Below are 21,317 nucleotides of genomic sequence, written 5' to 3'. Positions count from 1 at the left end.
GCACGACTTCCGTATCCCCATGTTCTTCAACAAGTCTTTGATCAGACGACTCTCAAAGTCTCGCCCCTGGTCTGAATGGATACGAGCCGGAAGACCATAGTGGACGAAAAACTTATCCACTAGGGTTTTGGCCACTGTTTGAGACGTCTGATTCTTGGTCGGGAATGACTGGGCGTAGCGCGTGAAGTGATCGGTGACCACTAAAACATTTCTCATGCCCTTGGAATCCGTCTCCATTGAGAGAAAGTCAATGCACACCAGATCCATAGGTCCACTGCTGGAGATCTGGTGAAGCGGTGCGGCTCTCTGGGCAGGAGTCTTGCATGTTATACATTCACCACAACTTTTGATATATTCCTCAGTGTCTTGCAACATTCTGGGCCAGTAGAATCTTCGACGGAGTAAATCCAGGGTTCTCTCTATGCCGTGGTGTCCTGAGTCATTGTGTAATGATCTCAACACAACATCATGATACACATTTGGCAGGACTAGCTGACGGACCTCCTCCCCTGAGGGACGTTTGGTGATGCGATAGAGCAGACCGTCACTCAGCAGGGTCAGCTTATCTTTCTCTCTTTTTAGGAGCGACAGCTCCGGACTGTTGCCTGTCCATAAATTCTGTTGGACAGCTTTGACCGCTGGACCAATGACTGGATCCTCTTTCTGTTCCTTAGTGAGATCAGCTTTTGAGATGTGTTCCAGTGACTGTAACTCCATTGTAAGAGGAAATGCATAGATGTCAGGGATGCATTCCGGGGAAGCCCCAGTTTGGTCGACACATCTGGTGGGGCACCCTGAGCTTTCTGAAACTTGTACTCTTTTGCAGATGGATTTAACAGCTGCCTCCGGTATAGTCTCCCATTCAGCATCAGTGTCAAAGTTTCTGGAGAGGATGTCTGCATCTATGTTATGCTTGCCTGGTCTGTAATGGACATCGAAGTCATATGTGGACAAAGCAGCTAACCATCTGTGTCCCACGGCATTGAGCTTTGCCGTAGACAGAACATAAGTCAAGGGGTTATTATCTGTTCACACTGTAAAGCGCGCCCCATACAGATAGTCATGAAAGCGATCCACCACAGCCCACTTTAATGACAGGAACTCCAGCTGATGTATGGGATACCTCTTCTCAGCCTGACTTAACTTCCTGCTGGCAAATGCAACCGGCCTTAGGTCCCCTTCTTGTAGCTGGTATAGGACAGCCCCCAATCCTTTGAAGCTTGCATCCACGTGGAGCTCATAGGGCTTGGTAGGATCAGCGAAGGCTAATACCGGTGCATGGGTTAGGCAGTGGATGATCTGCTGAAAGGCTTTGCTGCAGGAGTCATCCCACCGATCTCCAAAGGGTTCTGACTCTTTCAAGTACGACTTGTTGATGTCTGGACTCTTTTTCTTGCTCTTTTGTGTCGGAGCATAGCCTTTGGTCAGTTCAGTGAGAGGTCTCACAATGGCAGCATAGTTAGCAATGAATCGCCTATAGTATCCGCAGAAACCTAAGAACGATCTCAGAGACTTTAGGTCGTGGGGCTGAGGCCAGGTGGTAACCGCCTCAATCTTCTGCGGATCAGGAGAGACACCTTGGGCAGACACAATATGCCCGAGGTACTTCACCTGTGGCTGACAAAACTGGCATTTGTCCAGGGAGATCTTTAGTCCTGCTTCTCCAAGACGATCTAGGACTTTAATGAGCCGCTCTTCATGTTCCTCCAGCGACTTTCCGAAGACAATCAGGTCGTCCAAGTAAACCAGGACTTGGAGGAGGTTAGGGCTGCCACGATTAGTCGACTAGTCACGATTACGTCGACTATCAAAATCGTCGACGACTGATTTAATAGTCGACGCATTGTTTGAAGCTTTGTAAGATCCTGAAAGACGCAGGAATAAGTAGTAGGATTTAAGAGTGTAATAATGGACTGAAACAGAAGATGGCAGCACTGCATGTACAAGGATGCCAGCTGCCGTTAAACCCCGAAGAAGAAGAAGAAGGTGTGTCCCAGAATTCACAGCGCGGCTCAGCGCAGTTGTCAACAATGGCGGCAGCTAGTTAGTTTTAATATTACTCTTATTATTCTTTCTGGGTCACAAAATAAACGTTTAACATATTTTCAGGCGAGAATGTAGCTGTGTAAACCTCAAATATCTGCTCAGTTTATCAAGACACCACATATTTTCAAAAGCGCTCCGACGTTTTCGGAGACGTCTGTTACCCACTAGCTCGATAGCTAGCCGGGGGCGAGGCTCACTAGAGCCCGTGAGAACACCGGACTCACAGCAAATCGTTTTCAAACCCACCGCCGTCTTTCGCTACTCAGGTTAAACATACATAAGTCACTTAGATAACTTAAAAATGTTATTGTTTGGCTTTTTTTAGTATTTTATTTGTTCCTGAGTAAATCGGTTTGGCTGAGATTAAAGTTGTAGTTTTTACACAGCTGAATAAACGTCAAGCAGACAGCTGATTATCAGAAATGTGAGATGCTCGAGAATATACTCCGGTGTCCTGTTATATTTTAGATAGCAAGGAGTTTATTAAACTTCACCGAAGCAATCTGCAAATTTCATTAAAATTCAATAAACTATCATCTTGTCTTTATTTTTAGTTAGCACATACCTTAAACACTTAAAGCTGTAAGCTAATGATAGTTATATAAGAGCAGATGCTGCTGGTGCAATAAGCTGTACGTTTTACGTCTAATGGATGCATGATCTGATTAGTCGACTAATCGCAAAAATAATCGGTGACTAGTCGACTATCAAAATAATCGTTTGTGGCAGCCCTAGAGGAGGTTCATGTCTCCGACTGTTTTTTCCATTAGACGCTGGAAAGTCGCAGGCGCTCCTGTTATTCCCTGCGGCATTCTCTCAAATTGGAAAAAGCCTAGGGGACAGATGAACACCGTCTTCTCTTTAGCTTCCTCTGCCATTGGAATCTGGTAGTATCCACTACGCAGATCCAGCACTGTGAACCATTTGCTCCCAGACAAAGAATCCAGTGCTTCGTCAATGCAGAGGGTCGTGTACTGGTCTGGCACGGTCCGATTGTTAAGGAGCCTGTAGTCTATGCACATCCGTATGGTTCCATTTTTCTTTCTAACTATTACAATTGGTGAGGCATAGGGGCTACGGGATTCTTTAATGATGCCGGCACAGAGTAACTCTTGCAGATGTTTTCTTACATCCTCTATGTCTGCAGGTGCCAGTCAACGTGATCTTTGCCGAAAAGGTCTTGTGTCAGCCAGGCGGATGGTGTGCTCCACCTCTTTTGCAAGGCCAACGTCCCATTCATGGACTGAGAAGACATGGGAGTGTTCCGCTAGTTTCTGTCTAAGCCGGTCCTTCCACTCTTCAGGCACAGGAGAGTCACCAAAGTCGATCTGGCTGCTGTCAAATGCTGTCGTCTCTGGTTCTTTGCTTGGCATGGAGATGACGCTTTCGGTGCGATAAAGGTGACCCATGACGGTTCCAACCGGGATAATGGTTTCCCTGGCGGACTGGTTCTGCACCAGGATCCTGAAGCTGTTAACTTGTACCGCATTGGCGGGCACAACCATGGGTTGAAGCAGGACATCACCCGGCAGAGGAGCTAAGGGAGAAGAGTCAAACATCAAGATCTCTTTGCCAACTGTCTGCTGAAAATGAACTTTGCAAGTTATTTGCAAGTCTTTTCCAGGGGGTAAGGACAAGGGATTTGAACCTTGCCAAGTCACAGAGCCAACCTGGTCATTTTGAGAGCCTAGGGTGATGGAGTCTGTGAATGTGGGTAGCGATTCCCTGTGAATTTGGATGCCCAGGCTTTCGGTTATGTCACGCCCCTCTTTTCTGCATTCCTGTACCAAATTGCGGACATGGCTGGTGTTAGTGCCAACAATGACAGGAATCTGCTCTTCTTTTGGGCTTGGACAGATCAGGGCAAGGACTGGTACTGTGTGTTTGGTGCCAGTCACTTCAGCCGGATACTCAACATCTACCACAACATAGCCAAGGTAGGGGTAACTGACATTGGACTCACTTAAACCCCAAATGTTGAGACCAGTGACCGGATGCACTGGGGTGGAAGGCAGATGGGCTTTGTACCAGGACTCGAATATTATGGTGACCTGTGATCCACTGTCAAATAAGGCATCACAGGGCTGTCCATTCACTTTAAGTGGCACAATACTTGGGGGCCCAATCAGTCCCTCCGGAATTCCAGCTGGGGTGGTAGAAGTCAGAAGACCCTGCTTGACATGACAGTCAGTGTCAGGGGCATTACTTGTTGAAGTACCTGAACTTTCTTTCAGTGTCTTGACAGTTTGGATGAGCTTTCGAATAACTTTGCTCTGATTTTCAGGATTTTGACACTTTGCGACAAAATGTCCCGTTTCCCCACAACGGTAACAGAACTGCTCATCCAAAGGCGTTCTGTTCTGGTAAGGGGTCCTTGTCTTTGAGTTAGCCTCTACTGCTGCCACGGTAGCCAGTTTTAAAGAGGAGCCTGGAGCAGTATCTCTTTGGGCTACTTTCTGCTGCAGTCTTTTCACTTGTTTTTTCAAAGCAGCCAGTTCCTTGGTGTCACTGGGCTCACTTGACTGCACTGAGGACGAGCCTTTCTCTTTGACATCAGGGGACTTAGTCATGCAGGTGGCTAACTTGGCCTTAAGCTCTTTAACTTCAGCTTTGAGACTTTGTATTTCTGTATTGTCAGTCCCTAAAGGTTTTGTCTGTACATGCTGGACTGAGGTATTTAGTTTCCTCCTTGATGCCTCATACTCTTCCTCTGTGCGAATCTCACTTAAGAGTTGGAGGAAAGTTGGGGGTTTGGACTTTCTCTCTCTCAGGCGCAGATTAATTAGCATGAGATCGGAAACAACAGCCCCTCTCAGAAGTTGTTCTAGGCGAGCATTGTCTTTGCTAGAAGCTGGAAATCCTCCTCTCTGAACAACTTTACTGAGGGCCCTCTCCAGACGCCTCAGAAAATCAGACAGTTTTTCACTTGGTTGTTGCTGCATTAAGCGGAAAGCAAAATAGAGATCATCCCCAGACTCAGCACTGCCAAATGCGCTTTCCAAAGCCTCCAGGTATTCAACAGGGCCTGCCTCAGGGTCTGACTCACAGACCGATTTGGCAATCTCCAACGCTGGCCCCTTTAAACTTTCCATCAGCCTGCGCCTTTTCTCCCTGTCTGTACAGTCACTTTCCTCTACCATGAGCCATGCCTGCTCAAGCCAATGGTCAAAGGGGTCTTCACTAGGGGGAACTGGCAAGTTCCCTGAAAACAGCCTCAAACGCCGATAACCACCTTCAGCTTGTGGTTTACGTGCCTTCTCCAAAAAAATCACCAACCGCTTGCAAGACAGACTCAGTGGAGTTTATGGAAGGATCAGAGCTGGGCTACGGAGGAGCAAGGCTGAGAAATAAGCTTTGTATGTCTTCCATAGTCCTACCCTCAGTGTCTAAGAGACTCTTCAACTTCACAGCAAAATCGTCAGGAGCTGCACATTCATTAAGAGTCACTATCGGCCATTTCTCACCACTGTGCTGGTCCAGCACTTCCTTGGGTGCATTATCTTTAGGTATACTTTGTTTGCACTCGCAGAGAACCATTAGGCAGCTCAAGGGGGTGTGGAACAAGCGCCCTCTAACCCGGACTCGCCCTAGACACTTAATAGTCTCCAAGGTTTCTTCTATCTGGGCTATTTCCACTTCTTCTGGAACCAGAACCAAGAGTGCTTTAGCTTCCTCCAAACCTTCACCCCGACACCACCTCTTCAGCTCTGCAGCAAGCCCGGTGTGGTCTGCCATACTCATAATAGCCAAAACTACTAAGAAATGTAAACTAGCTACTGTAGGTTAACTTTTAATTATTATTTTTTTTTAGCGTGTGGCTCCTTTAATACTTCCATGAGACCCAAAAACATCCCAGCGGTGCCTCCATTTTATGTAGCCCTCATTTACTCAATACCATTATATAAATGGGCTTTGGGTTCTTTTCTAGTGTACTCTCGTACGATATTTTTAAATTAACTTCTCTTTTGTTTCTGGGATCAATGAAGCTTATTCCTTAGCAGTAGCACTACACGCAAAAATGAATACTAGTGTCTACAGTGCAGTAAATCAGGTCATACACCATGTAAAGTAGAGCATTGCAACCCTCCTTTAATTTACCAAACAGTGAAAACAAAATAATAAAATGGCAGATTTCAGTATTCAGGCAAACCAAAAAACACACACAGCAATTTACACACTGTACACAGAATCTCCACACATACAGTGTAAACCACCAGTGATAAAACAATTATAGTCCCAAACTAAACCTAAAGCCGGCAGAGATAAACCCTACGTTGCAGGCCTGTATTGCTCCAGTATAAATCCAAAACGATCTCCCAACCGGAAGTTCTTCACTCAACGAGCAAAAAATAAATAAATAAACTCAGTACCTTGTGAGACGTGCAATTCCCACCAGCTTAATCCAGGCAACAAGTTGTCTTCAGCTCCTTCAGAAACACTCCGCTCTGAATGCAGTAGCACAAAGATGAGGAAGGTCTGTGATCTCCACGTGCTCCACAAGCTACCTGTTTTAGCTTCCCACGTTGCCAGAGGTACTCTGAGTGACGCGGGCACTCAGAGTGACTATCTGGGGTGTGTCCGTCGTTATCCAGTTCGGTAACGATCCTCTGCAGCTTGTTACGTTCCACAACTTTAGCGAAACGGCAGCCTACAGTAGTCCTTATTAGCGAACGGCTGGGTTAGCCTCACTTTAACTCAATGCGTGCACGGCCGCAGTAAACAAAACACACAGTCCAGCAGCTTCACGCCGAAACTGTACGTGTCATGTCACTAACTTACCGACACCGTGACTTATCTGTCCGAAAAGTCAAAACACACTTACTACTAGTACATAAAAACAAGCTAACTTCTCCGGATGCTCCGTGTAACTCACGCACCACCACTCTCTCTCCTCGCGCTCTCCTTTTTTTCTCTTTTTCCTTCTCCACCCTGTGTTACCTTCACAGACCATATCCCCATAGGAAATTACATTTCTCACAAACAATTCACAAGAAAAGAAAGATAACTTATTTTAAACAATGCAAACATGTTTTTAATCATTTGACATGAACTTTTACCTTTTTAATATACAATAAATTTTAAATAAATGAACTCTTTGATATTTATATTCTCAGACTCCACTTATCTTTTACTATTTATGCATCTTTTTAACCCGGGTTACACACAGTTGCTGCAGATGTTGTGGCTGCACATCCATGTAGTGAATCTCCTCTTCCACCACATTCCAACGGCACTGTATTAGATCTGGTGACTGTGGAGGCCATTTGATGACAGTGAACTCATTGTCATATTGGAAAAAATTAATTGGAGTTTTAATCTGAGCTATGTGACATGGTGCATTATCCTGCTGGAAGCTGCCATCAGAAGATGGGTGCACTGTGGTCATAAAAGGTTGGACATCATCAGCAGTAATACTCAGAGAGACGGTGCTGTTTAAATGATGCTCAGTTTGTACTAATGGGCAAAAGCATGCCAAGAAAATATCCCCACACCATTACATCACCACCACCAGTCTGAACTATTGATACCAATCCATGATTTCATAATGCGAAATTCTGAATCTACCATCTAAATATTGCAGAGGAAATTGAAACTCATCAGACCAGGCAACATTTTTCTAATTTTTTAATGTGTGGTGTTGGTGAACCTCTGTCTCCCGTTCTTAGCTGAGGAGCAGTACCTGGTGTGGTCTTCTGCTGTTGTAGCCCATCTGCTTCAAGCTTCAAGTGTGCTCTTGTGCCTTCAGAGATACTCGTCTGATACCTTTGCAGTAACAAGTGTTATCTGAACTGCTTGTTTTCCTATGAGCTCAAAGCAGCCTGGCCATTTTCCTCTGAGCTCTGACAGGTACAACAAGGTATTTTGACTAAGAAAAGTGGCACCCATTGGATGTTTTCTCTTTTTCAGACCATTTTCTGTAAACCCTAAATGGTTTTGTGGGAAAATCCCAGTAGATCAGCAGCTTCTGAAATATACAAACCAGTCCATCAATAACTATGCCATATCCATGCAATGAGTTACTGCCATGACATCAGTGCACAGAAGGTAGGAGAAACTGGAAACCCAAAGACCAACAACACCAATTAAAATAACAGGTATCACTAAAATGAAAAGCTTACCTTCCTTTAATAAGCCACGTAGTCACAACCACCAGTATCAAACACTGGCAGAATTCCAACCAAACCCATCAGGGGTGACGCCTCAGGGGCACCTGATGACAGAAAGGGGAAAAGACTTGTCTACTAACACCCCACTGTCACTACTGTCTAACTATTCACGAATCACAATTGCTGTACTGTACTGATAAAATTTAACACACTGGTGTTATAGTCTATACAGCCCTGCATCTATCTATCTACATAGCCAGACTGTAGGTCTGACGTTGATTTACTTATCATTCAACAGGCAAAATATCCCACAAAGCCGCCAACTAAAGTAGTACACCCAGCGGACATTCCATGTTCAACTCGTGCTGAAATGCAGATTTGCCTGGAAAGGGCGAAGCAGACACACTGAGCAGCAGACATCAGTCCAACATAAAGCCTCTGCTGCTGTTTTGTACACTATGAAACTCGCATGCAGTTTGAAACTGTTTCTGCTGGCGTATTTCTTATTCTTTGACCAGAAATTACAAGACTGCATGGTCATCTAATATACTATCAAGTCTAATAAAATTATGCAAATATGCATGGTATAACTAACCCATAAATATTAAAGTCTAACCAGTTTTCATCTTTAAAGTTGTGGGAAAGATCTAGAAAAAGTAAAACAGTGCTTACTAAATGCTGTAAAAGTTATCTGCTCTGCTTTGATTTAACCTGTTTTGTCACAGCAGCGTGACTCAAAGTTTGATTTTATGACTGATGTTAATGGGCTCCTGCATAACGCCAACCGGTGTGAAACAGTTTGTGTGTGTGTGTGTGTGTGTGTGTGTGTGTGTGTGTGTGTGTGTGTGTGTGTGACAGACAGAGAGAGTTGGCTCTCGCACAGGTTTCACCTCAGTGCAAGACTCAGCGATTGTCTACAGCGGCGTTTGGTTGCGTGTAACTTTAAATGCTGCTGCCAGTTAGCACAACTATGTTGCTAGTCGAGTTACAGAACCCAAGATGTGCCAAACACATTAGGATACATAATTGCAAAAATAATATTGGCTTGATGTTTCTTTGAGTCATTGTGCATAGATCTCATGGGAATATCTGATGCCTCTTGCTGGATTCTGCGTGAGGGAGACACTAGATGAAGAAAGAAAGTGGAGGCAATAATGTCAAGGACGCTGATGAAAACCAAAGTCATTTCTGCAGTAAATGAAAGGGGAATGCCGGAGAGGGTGAGGTCAGTTTTCCAATAATCATTAACTTTCCCTCACTGGACTCATGAATCAAAGCAAATGGAGTCCTTCAAGATGTGTTGGCCACTTATGAGTTTACTCTGTAAACCCGGTGCACTGCGTGCTGCCGCTGGCAGAAATCCATCGCCACATGATGACCCTGGAAAAGCCAGAGATAGAGAAAAAAGATGTTCTGCAGCATTCCTTTAAGTGTGAAAGGAGGAATTCAGCATAATATGAATCTGACATCAGCTGACCATCACGAGACATTGTACTGACAACCAGAAGACAAGCTGGCCCCGGATGAGCTATGCAATTAGCTTTAAAAGGAAACCATACAAATTTTGAAGAGAGGTTAGAGAGTGCACACACACCACGAGGCTGCTCTGCCAGGAAATACAGATACAAAAACTGAAACACTGCGACACCAAGTGGTAATAAGAGGCATTTGTTATAGCAGCAGCATAGTATTTGCATCCTTTTATCACTACAGCTATATTTTTACACTCTTAAGCAGAAGCAGAAGATATTATATGGAGTTTGACTATTTACAGTCACATACTAGTCACAGCAGATTGTTAATTTATTTTTGTAAAGTCCAGCGATTGGCATTTTGAGACCTGTTTATGCAAAAGGTCAAAAACTGGGTTCAACTAAATCACTCATCTTTATACATCCTGTAGCAGACAGCATGTCTTCTTTCCACCCAGCCAATGAAGAAAGTCCATTTTTCACAGATTTATTTATGAAAAAATAAAATAAGCAAAGTTTTACTGTTATACTTTGTTCAAGTCATCGAACAGCTGATGGTGACATTTCATTTTATCCCTTGTGAAAAACACTGTAAATAAGAAAGTCAGTCTTTTTGGACTCTTGTAGGGTGGTGTAAAGCAACAAACATGAGTCTCTCTTACAGGACGGAGTCCCTCAAAGGTGAAACCACACTGATAAAGTAAAACTGTAAACATAATATCTCACTGTCATGTGAGCCCACATGGACTTTTTCAATTATTTGGTATAGGAGAACAATTACAAGGCAGGGGATCCAGTGCTCACAAGAATATTTGATTAGACATCAATACAGGAAAAAAGTGGTGTGAAAAACACACATCCCTGTGCCCTGATATATATTTTGATGTATTACATAAAAATGTGACTGCACAAGAAATTAAACCTGATTTGACAATTAATAACTTTTTTGTGCAAATTTAGAAATAAGTATTTTGATTCATTACTTAAAAGTCACAATTCTACTTAATCAGCCAACTAGTACAACATCTACCATATTTTTCGGACCATAAGGCGCACTGGATTATATGGCGCATTAAGTCAAACTTTACTCAGCTCATTCTTCTTGCTTCCTCCACTTCCGTACCATTGATTCATTAATGTTGAATTCTCTCACAGCTGCTCTATTCCCATGTTTTTGCAGTATATTAATGACTAACCTCTTACTGTGGATGGATTATCTCAGTTGTTCTCCTGACTGAAGTTTGGTCCGTTTACAGCATCCTGCCATGCGATTGCATTTGTCCCTAACCATCAGGAACCCTCACGTTAACTTTTATCGAGTGGAAAAAAGTTAGCATTCATCCTTCAGCTACATTGTCGCTGTGTCCCAAAACATAGGCCGCATCCTTCGAAGACCGAGAAGGCCGGAAGTGCGAGGCTGTGAAATAGGACAGTCTAGCCTTCAGACTTGCGTCACCGCTGTGTCGGTGGAGTTTAATAAACTTAGCCGTCTGCTCAACTCCACCGCTGTGTCGGTGGAGTTTAATAAACTTAGCCGTCTGCTCCTTGCTATCTAAAATATAACAGGACACTGGCGTAAATTCTCGACCGTCTCACACTTCTGTTTAATCAGTTTTCTGTTTGACGTTCATTGTGTGAAAATCCCGGAGGAACCCACCCGATGGATTAATAAAGTTTTATTTAATCGAATCTAATCTAATAACTTTGATCTCAGCCAAACCGATTTACTCCGGAACAAATAAAACACCAAAAAAAGCCAAACAATTACATTTTTAAGTTATCCGAGTGACTTATATATCATGTTTTACCCAAGTAGCGAAAGACAGCGGGGGTCTGAAAACGATGATGGAGTCCGCTGCTCTCGCCGGCTCGAGTGACCATTGAACCCCCCGGCTAGCTATCGAGCTAGTGGGTAACAGGTGTCTCCAAAAACATTGGAGCACTTTTGCAAATATCCGATGTCTTGATAAACCAAGAAGAAATTTGAAGTTTACACAGCTATTTTCTCGCCTGAAAATATGTTAAAAGTTTATTTTGTGACCCAGAAAGATTGATAAGAGTAATATTAAAACTTAGTAGCGGCCGCCATTCTTGGAAACTGGAATTGGCTGGGCCGCGCTATGAATTCTGGGATATGGTGAGCCACGAAGGACACACCCGACCCATCCTTCAATTTCGGGGAAATGAAGGACGCATTTGTGGATGCAGTCTATGTTTTGGGACACAGCCTGTGTTTATGTTATGCTATGTTATGATATATGTTATGTTATGATCACGTAGCAAATCATTATATACTAGCTTGTTATAGTATAGGGTTACTATACTTCAGTAACCCTACAAAAGTCACTACTGTCTAGTTTTCTGTCTTCAGTTATGTTGGAAGTGATAGCAGTTGTACGTTTTAATTTTTTCAGAAATCTCTCAGTCATAATACACCAGAACATGGTGTATTATGACTTCTAACTCCATTAAATTTAATAAATTCTGTTTTCATGGATGCCTGGATGTTAAACTTAATTGTTACACCTGATAAGGCAGCAACACTGATCATTTTATTATAGATGAAAGAATTTAGACAATTTTTGACTCTCAGTGATGCCGCAGTGTTCGTTTGACTTTGGGACCTGAAGCGGAGTTTGGACCCAGATGAGGATTCCAACTACGATGCCGTAATGCTCCGACAATCCATCAAGCGGTGTGGCTTCGTAGCTTACCAAAGTCGTACTAAAACATTTTTTGACAGATTTTTGAGCGCCGTGTACCACATAAAATCGGTTTGAGGTCAGTAAGCACAACCAGAGTTCATACATAAGGCGCACCGGATTATAAGGCGCACTGTCGATTTTTGAGAAAATTAAAGAATTTTAAGTGCGCCTTATAGTCTGAAAAATACGGTACTTAATTTCCCTCAAATTAATGAGTATACTGCTTTAAAGTTGCAGTTGTAAATAATTTTAATTGTGTGCATAATTCTGATCATTAGAGAATAAACTGTTATCATATTTATAGTTTAAAATCTGCAAAATAAAATAAATGAACCTTTAAAAATGGTGTGGTGTACAAAATACAATATTTACATGCAAAATATAGAAAATGGCATGACATAGAAATATTTATGTACAAATACATTAAACTGTACCTCAGTAAAGTATTTGAGTAAATGTACAGTTAAGCTGCCCAATTCATGCTTTCAGTGCTTAACTCTAACAATCCAGTGTCACCAGTGGTCTTCGGGTGGTGGCCAGTCATATTTCAGGGGAAGCAGAGGCAGTGCTAACCCATGCACACAGCGGTGTGTCCAAAAGGGGGCAGTCATGTAGAGCAAATGCAGAGCACACAGCTGCAAAGATAGAAGTCCAAGAAAGTATTTCATGATCAAAGAGGACTCGAGAAGCAGAGGGAGGAACACTGGAAAGAAAACAGAACGACAAACCAAATACAACAGCAAACTCAGGAATAATATATGCAAACAGGTAAAACCAATAAAGACATGGCAGGCGTGATCCTCCTGCCCACTCTGCCTGCTCTATCAGGCTCTGTCTTTAGGGGATGGTCAGTGTGTGAGGGGAAGCACATCTGTTGGCACTTGGCTAAGGCTTGATAACATCCTCTCTTCTCCCAGCAGGCATCGGGTTGGTTTAGGTTTGGCTTGGGGTTTAATTTTCTTTCTTTGAAAAAGCCCAATATGCGGTGCGTCCACCAGACCCCCAAAAAGTGACTAACTAACAAAAACATGAACATCTCAGGAGCTATGAAAGAAAAGTGACTGGACTTCTTTAAGTATCTTGAAGATTTTTAAGAAAAGGGGTTGCTTTTCTTTTACAAGCTCCTTAGATTACCATGACCTGGATGACTGAGAATCTATACAGACATAAAAACATGAACACTACACAAGAGTTAAAGTCGCCCTGTTACACTTCATTAGGTGCACAGGTTCATCTGCTCATTAATGCAAAATCACAGGGTGGCAACTCAGTGCAGTGAGGCACATAGTAATGGTCAAAACTGAGCATCAGAACGGGGAAAAGGGTACTTTAAGTGACTGTAAATGTGGCATGGTTGTAGGTGTTAGAAGGGCTGGTCTGAAAAACAGAAAATATCCCATGAGCAGCAGTCCTCTGGGTTAAAAGGCCTTGTAGATGACAAAGGTCAGAGAAAAATGGCCAAAATGGCACTTTGAGCTGAAAGTAAGGCAACAGTAAATCAATTAACCATACGTTAACACCAAGGTATGCAGAAGAGCATCTCTAAATGTCAAAAACTGAAGCAGTTGAGCTACAGCAGCAGAAAACCAAACTGGGTACCACTCATGTCCGCTAAGAACAAGAAACTTAGTCTACAATTCACCAAAACTGGATAGGAAGATCGGAAAAATAGTCCTTGGACTGAGGAGTTTTGATTACTTCTGCAACATTCAGCTAGTAGGATCAACATTTGGCATAAAAATCTTTGCCAGAAATGACTCCTTGGTACCATCTAAGCATCATTTAAACACCACAGCCTACCTAAGTATTGTTGCTGACCGTGTTTGTCCCACAGTGTACCCATCTTCTGACGGCTGCTTCCAACGGGAAGCTACTCATGTCACAAAGCTCAAATCGTCAAGTTAACTGTACTCAAATGGCCTCCATAGTCACCACATTTGAATCCAATAGACCACTTCTTAGATGTGGTGGGACAGGAGATTGTCATCATGGCACATAAGATAAGTTCAGCATGCGTTTTCCTGCCATTAGTACAACAGTACAGATACCAAATGTCATGGAAGGTGGTTAGCCCAAACCACTGCTCAAAATAATGATCACTGCATGACTGAAATTTAAGGATGTGGTAAACCTGGATAAGCAAGATTTTATGTGAAATTTGCATTTTTATGTGTTCTTACTTTTGATCAGTTAGTTATCAAAAGCCTCAGTGTGATGCATGGCAGAACACGTGCTGAAATTATATGCTCAGATTACTCTTTTGGGCCACTTTATGCTAGTGTAGCATTGTGAGTTGGATAACAGATGGAAAAACACCATTAAGTAATAAGTCACCACAAGCCTCAAAAGCAACATTAGTGCTCCTTGTTTTGGATTCCCCAAATCTCTGAAAACCTACTGAAGGAATGAGCACCATTCTTGAAAAATGAATCTCTTAATTTGGTGTTTTTATGACATGTTATCCCAAAACCTCTTACTGTTGCCTGCTGGGGCTGAGATAAGGTGACGGTGAAAACAATAACGGGTGGTTTACGGCATTTCTTTTCTCATCAAAGCATTCATTGACATCTGTTGTCCTGTAGATGGTGCCCTTGTCATGCTTGAAGCGATGCCCATTAGGCTAGAAGAATTTCAACAAAGGGTGACTTTACAGCACTGATTCTAAAGCACTGAATTAAACATTTTATCATTAATTCGTAAATAATTAAGCAGAAGTATCTCAAATAACTGTTCCAGTGGTTATGGTGATGTTTATTGTCCACAGTTTTTGTGTTAGCTAATTTAATGTGACTTTTCCCGATTCAGAGCACTTGGTTCTGTTTCATTTCCATGTGACTCAGATTCATGTCACCTTTTCATCAGACATTTTGATCTGTCACAGCAGAAGTAGCGCTTGGTACATAAAACCAAATTTGGTTTTAATGAGAGGCCACCTCTTACTAAGCCTCTCTTAAGTCTTATGATGAGTGCTATAAATCATTATTCCCCCGTTAGCAGCATTTGATTTGGAAGTTTTGAGCACATCCCCCTGCCAGTGTGACACTTGTTTTGTCTTTTACGGTTTCTGAAAGAAAAGAAAGGATTGATTAATGTTGTATTAACTGCAGTCAGTAACTGACTCCGATTCTCACCCGTTGCAGGCACATAGAAACGGTGCCAAAAACAGTGAAATTTGACTCCTTGTTCGTAAATCGTAAAAAAGAAGAAAAGTGTACAGGAGAGAGAAACGGTCTGAGTGTTTGAAAAAGAAAAACGGGTGCGAGGAGAGGAGAGAAAGGGGAGATGTGGGTTTGAGGTTTGTGAACCAGTTGCTCAGAGAGGAGTCTGGTGGATGGAGGGAGGGGAGCTGTGAGGATAAATGCACTCTTTCATTTCAACGTGAGAGAAATCCGTTACTAGAGACACATATTTACACGGACAGAGAAGCAGGGGAGCCTAAAATAAGAGAAATAAGCGGAGTGGATCATGGATAACGTGCTGTCAAAGATACCGCTCACGACAGCGCTCCTCAGACTTTGGGACTGATGAGCAGAGTTTCTGTCAGAGGAGTTTGAGCTTCAAAGACGCGCTCCGGAGTCTGGAGGGATAAAGCTGCTGCCTGCCTGTTTGTGAAGGCGTTACACATTTGTAATGGTTTAATGAGTCGGAACTGCGGCCTCTTGTTGGATGGGACAGGTGCAGTTATTGTCACGCCATGGGTCACTGAGACGTCACAAAGTTGATTTTTCATTTTTACATTTTTAAGACGTTTTCGCTCACTTTAACATAAGACGAGAAGAAGAAGAAAATCATAGCCAGATTTTTCGTTTTCGACCGGTTTATTCTATTTGTAAACGAATAGCTCCTAAAGTTGAACCCCATTCACGCACGTGGCATGCCACCGCGGCACAGTTTGGCCGACTTTTACGCATCTCTTGGAAAGAGAAAAAGCTGAAAACAAGCGTGTCTGTGTATGTGTGCGGTGGGCAACGACGCTCCTCATTTCCACTTAATAAACGAGGGAAAAGGGGAAAAAAAACATTAAAGAGAGACTTCTTTCATTCGGATTCATAAATGGAGCTGCGTAAATACCTGTTGTGCCTGGAGTTTATCCTCCTCCTTAAAGGTAAGAGCCACATCTCAGCCTATATTTCAGACCTTTAAAAAAAAAAAACTGTTACATTTCTTTAAAAAGCCAAACAAAACTGAAGGACAGCTTAAAATAAGGTGAAGTTATTCATTCAGTTAATTCAGTTAACCCAACGCTGTGAACACAAATCTAAGTATATTCATCTCTGTGTAAAATAAGGCTCTGGTGTCGCTCCACTGCCCACTTCCTTACCCCTCACTCAGCACTCTTTTACTGGTGATTAACCTCCCTCAACTTTAAAAGACAGCATGTGCCAGTGATGGTGTGGCAGCTTCCCTGAGGCCCACTTAACACTGTGTGACAGTAAACTACTGACCATGAAGACATTCCTCAGATGATTTTGTGCTTAAAGAAGGAAAGCAGGCATCTTAAAACACCTGGACACACTCCATTTGCCAAATAAATCAAAAGAGTACCGGTTCTTGGTTCAAAGTCAGATCCTTTAGTAAATCTATCACATATGTTTGAACTGAGGACATATTTCATTTTTGTTGGAGGTCTCCAGCTACCATCAGATATATGTGTACTCAGAGCCAAAAGGTTACCGGTTCATATCCGCTTATAGCTGACACATACAAACCCTGGCAGCTGTGTAACACGACCTCACCGGCCATATCAGCCATCTCTTAGACTTGATGTCTAAAGTTCCCCTAATAGGGTGCCTGTGCCATGTGTGTTTCTTCATGGAGCATGAACATCAGCTCCCCTTCAGTACTCATGTTTGCTGTGCCACAGAACAAACTGAGACATTCCCACCCACCAGAAAGAAAGTGAAGAAAAAGGCCATTGTTGTCTGCGTACTGATGCAGCTGATAAGCAGTGGTTAACTGCTGCCGTACGCCATGCAACCACGATGCAAAATTAGATCAATAGGCGTTGAGATTATGTTTTGCAAGGCATGTTAAATCTGTACCTGTGTCAAATCACACACAGTCGCTGAAGTTAATCTATAGAAGGAAATGTTGCCATTTGTGGTCATTTGTGGCAATTTGTGGCGTGATTATCCACGCTGCCCATTTTCACCCTAGTTCAGACCCCAAGGAATGAATGAGGAATGCATCGGGTACGAATGTTTCACGCTTTACACTCACCGGCGCATATACCCTTAATAGAAACACCAGCAGCCTGTGGTGTGGTTTTACACATTACACTCCATTACACGTTTCAATAAAGCATGAACAAGCCGACGTTTTTTTCACCTTTTTAACCATGTAGCCTCTATTTTAATTCGTGCAGTAGCTTAGTGTTTACGCTCGTCCCCGCGTGTGAGTTTGTAAGCCTGAGCATGTGTCACACAGGAACATGTAGGTGAGTGAGTATGTGTGTAATGTTAATGGCTTCAGCAGAACTCCCCTGATGTGGTCAGCAGGCATCTCATGTCTGTTACACTCTGCTATGCCTTTACTGAGATGTCAAACACAGGTGTGTTTGCATGTGTGTGTGTGTGTGCATATTTCACTCTGTTTCACTGCTCATTCATAAATTCTTGCTATTATTTTCCCAGCTATCTTCTTGCGTGTTTTCTTTTACTCTCCCATAATTCGCTGACTTTCATTCCTACTCCCCCTCTTATTCGTCCACCCCCATTCCCCACGAGAGGGTGACAGAGATGAGAACAGAACACGATGGAGATAATGGAGAGAAAATCTGTGAAAGGGTGTAAGAAGGTGAAGGAGGGAGAATGAGTGGAGGAACATTATGAGTCACTTCAATACAGATGACAGAAACAGACTGTGAATAAGACATCTCTGCTCAAGGACATTTCACAGAGGTGCTGTAAGTCAGACGTGTAAATTAAAGAGGACAGGGATATACATCATTGTCTTTAGTTAATGCTCTAAATGCTGGCATGTCTCTGTAGTCCCCCAAACACTATAGTGCTAAGTTCCATTCCTTTTGCCCGACATGTGCACACACATGCACATACATATACTGTACTACACAATCGCAACCATTCACATCAAGCAGCAGTAGCGCCCAGAGCTGAGTGTGTGGTTGAGAGAATCTGGACTTAGTTTGGCTTGATAAATGTTTGCCGGCAGTTGTCATGGCAATGGGTGGTCAGACAGCTTGCGGTAAAGTGTCATATATAAACCAAGATGAAAATACAACCAGAGGACAGGGAAAACAGGGAATGATGGTATAGTTTTCTGGAAGCTGCAGGGGTTGAGACAGGAGATTTGTCCTTGTGGTGCATTTATAGCGTGTGTGTCTGCTCATTTTATAGCACAGTGGGCAAAAAATAAATAAAATGAGCAATTTAAGGCTCATGAGAGAATGAGCTAAACACGAGGATAAAAGAGAACATCAGTAGCAGGAGCTGTTATCAGATCCCTGCTTTGATGTGGGAAGAAATCTGGAGTTGGAGTGTGGGTGACATTGTCTCAAGAAAAGAGAGAAACAGTTTACTGCAGTGTGTTAGACGGGTGGTGGGTGTCAATCTGAAAGAATAGCTAATTGCAAAAAGCCTGGGAAAATGGATTTTCTTTTTCTGGCAAGGGAAATAAAGACTGCAGAATTATTATACTGCTGCCTACGCGGATCCACAATGCTGAAGCCTGTTAAAACATCTGTGTAGAACTGGATAGATGCATGAGGCTCATCTTAGTCACTGGAGGCTTGGATAAAGAAATACTGGAAGCTTGCGCTGATGTGCAAAATCAGCAGAAACAAGACTTAAGGGTCTATAACCATGCCAGCAGCTCCGTGAGGCAGTGTTTGAGACAATGCTCATTGGTTCTTCCAGTATAGACGACTAAATATAAACACTTTTAGAATAACATAGTTAGTACAATAGACTTTTTTATTACATCATTTATATATCACTCAATCAACTGTAAATGTGTAACCAGAACCTAATTTTGCGAAAATAATTACATTTTATTAACATCACTGCAATGCTATTAATACTTAATGATGAACTAATTGATCAGTTGATCTAAAAATTGGTTGTTGTTTGGTGCAGTTGGAAAAATTATGTGTAAACTGGTCATCTAACTGTTGGGATTTTCTCTCAAATGTTGTAGGATCGTTACTCTACACTGTAAAGCAGCTTGAGGGAACTGTTGTTGTGATTTGGAGCTACACTGAATCGAATTAAATTGCACGTTTATTTGTACGGGCCAATAATCAGCCTTCTGTTATTCCAACATCCAGTATATCCCCAAAAGCTGATTCTGTTCATCTGGACGTAACGTTTTCAGTGGGAGAAACGTTTTCTCCCACTGAAAACGCTACGTCCACATGAACTTTTGCGGATTTACCTACCTGGATGATTAAGCATGCATCGAAACATCCAGTATAAGTCTCTGAATTTTTTGTGGTACAGTGAGTTCAGCAGGTTAGGTTTGTGTTACCTGTTAGGGTCATGTTGGTGAATTGTCTCATCTCACCTTCCCTCCATCTTTTAATCAACAGAAACCTGCTTAGTGAACCATAGTATGAGCAACTTTTGTAAAATGCCCATCATTTTTTATTTAAAAAAAGAGAAAAAGAGTGAGACTATAAGCTCAACAGGAAAGTGCTTGCAAAGGCCAAGTCAGGAGTATTTTTACAACCACATTTATCTTCCCCTCATGGCTATTATAGAGTCAGAATCAATCACAGGGCTAATGTAGTTTATGGCCAGTTTAGAAAACACAAACAATTTAGTTTTCATGGACATTGGAGGGAGCCCAGAAAGCTACAAGAAGAACATTCAAATGATAAAATCAAGGGAACCCGTTGGCAGCAGGTTTGAACCCGAACCCTTCTTACTGTGAGGTGACAGGTTAACCACTGCATCACTGTGCTGTTCTCATCCAGTTGTTGTCAAGGTAAATTACAACCAATAAAGTCAAACTCAAAGTGGTGACAGACAAAAAGTCTCTGCGTGTAATAATTTATTGACATAACTTAATCTACACCAGAATATCTGCTGTTGCCATGTCTGAAAACCTCCATCTTTGTAGGTGTATGTGGCGAGTACGTCTATGTAGATAAAAGCAGACGAAATGTGTGTGACAATGCAGTTATATTACAAGAAAGACAACCTGTAGAGAAAAGTGAAGAAGCAGGTAGAAGAAACTACAGTGTGTGAGAAAAGCATGAGCAGGGATGGAAAAGAAACACTGAACATATCTAGTTTCATTCTCTAAACCAAGTGGAATCCCAATCTGATTGGCTTGGCGGAGGTACAATCCTGTGCAAAAGTCTTGATTCGCCCCTCGTTTCTTTATATTTTGCTGGGAAACTGAGAAATACGTGCAGCAATTTATTGAAATATGTGCAAGAATACATGGAAATACAGTGTATAAGACACAAATTAAGTTTGTACAATTCTAATGAGTTTGAAGATCAATATTTGATATGACCACCTTTATTGTTTCCACAGCCTGCACTCTCTCAGGCAGCTTTTGATGTCATTCAAAGCTTTTGTTCTGTTTTCCATCAAGATGATCACTGCTTCACTGATGTTGAGGTCTGGGCTCTGGGGAGGCCAGTCCATGACTCACAGTGCTCCTTTATGAGGTTTTCTATCCAGGTATACTTTTACTGCATTGGCAATATGATTGGGATCATTTTCATGCTGGAAAATCAGGCTTCTGTCTATCAGATGCTTTCCAGATGGTAATGTGTGGTGGATAAAAATCTTATGGTACTTTTCTGTGTTCATAATTTCATCAGTTTCAAGATCTCCAGCCCTACTCTCTGAAATGCAGCAAATGCAAAAACCTCACCACTGACCTTCTCCATACACACTGATGAGAATTTTAACAATAAATTTCAAATTTGGATGATCACTCCATCAGACCTGTTGCCACTGATTTTTCTTCCATTTCTTGTGTAATTTGGTAAAACGCAGCCGTGTCTTCAACTG

General features: G+C 42.4%; 1 protein-coding gene across 1 annotated transcript in view; it reads left to right on the top strand.

Moving 5' to 3' along the window:
- The first annotated feature begins 15,636 nt into the window (after positions 1 to 15,636).
- The window catches only part of itga10 (integrin, alpha 10), a 30,797-nt gene continuing 25,116 nt past the window's right edge, over positions 15,637 to 21,317 (top strand). Inside the window, exon 1 of the mRNA XM_084943373.1 lies at positions 15,637 to 16,435. Within this exon, the coding sequence (XP_084799499.1) occupies positions 16,384 to 16,435 (52 nt within the window). The 5' untranslated portion in view covers positions 15,637 to 16,383. The remainder of the gene's footprint in view (positions 16,436 to 21,317) is intronic.

Source organism: Perissodus microlepis, chromosome 11, assembly GCF_051167445.1.
Source record: "Perissodus microlepis isolate ML-2025 ecotype Zambia chromosome 11, ASM5116744v1, whole genome shotgun sequence".
Taxonomy (NCBI): domain Eukaryota; kingdom Metazoa; phylum Chordata; class Actinopteri; order Cichliformes; family Cichlidae; genus Perissodus; species Perissodus microlepis.
Note: the sequence above shows the minus strand (reverse complement) of the source record. Positions and strands in the feature narration are given on the sequence as shown.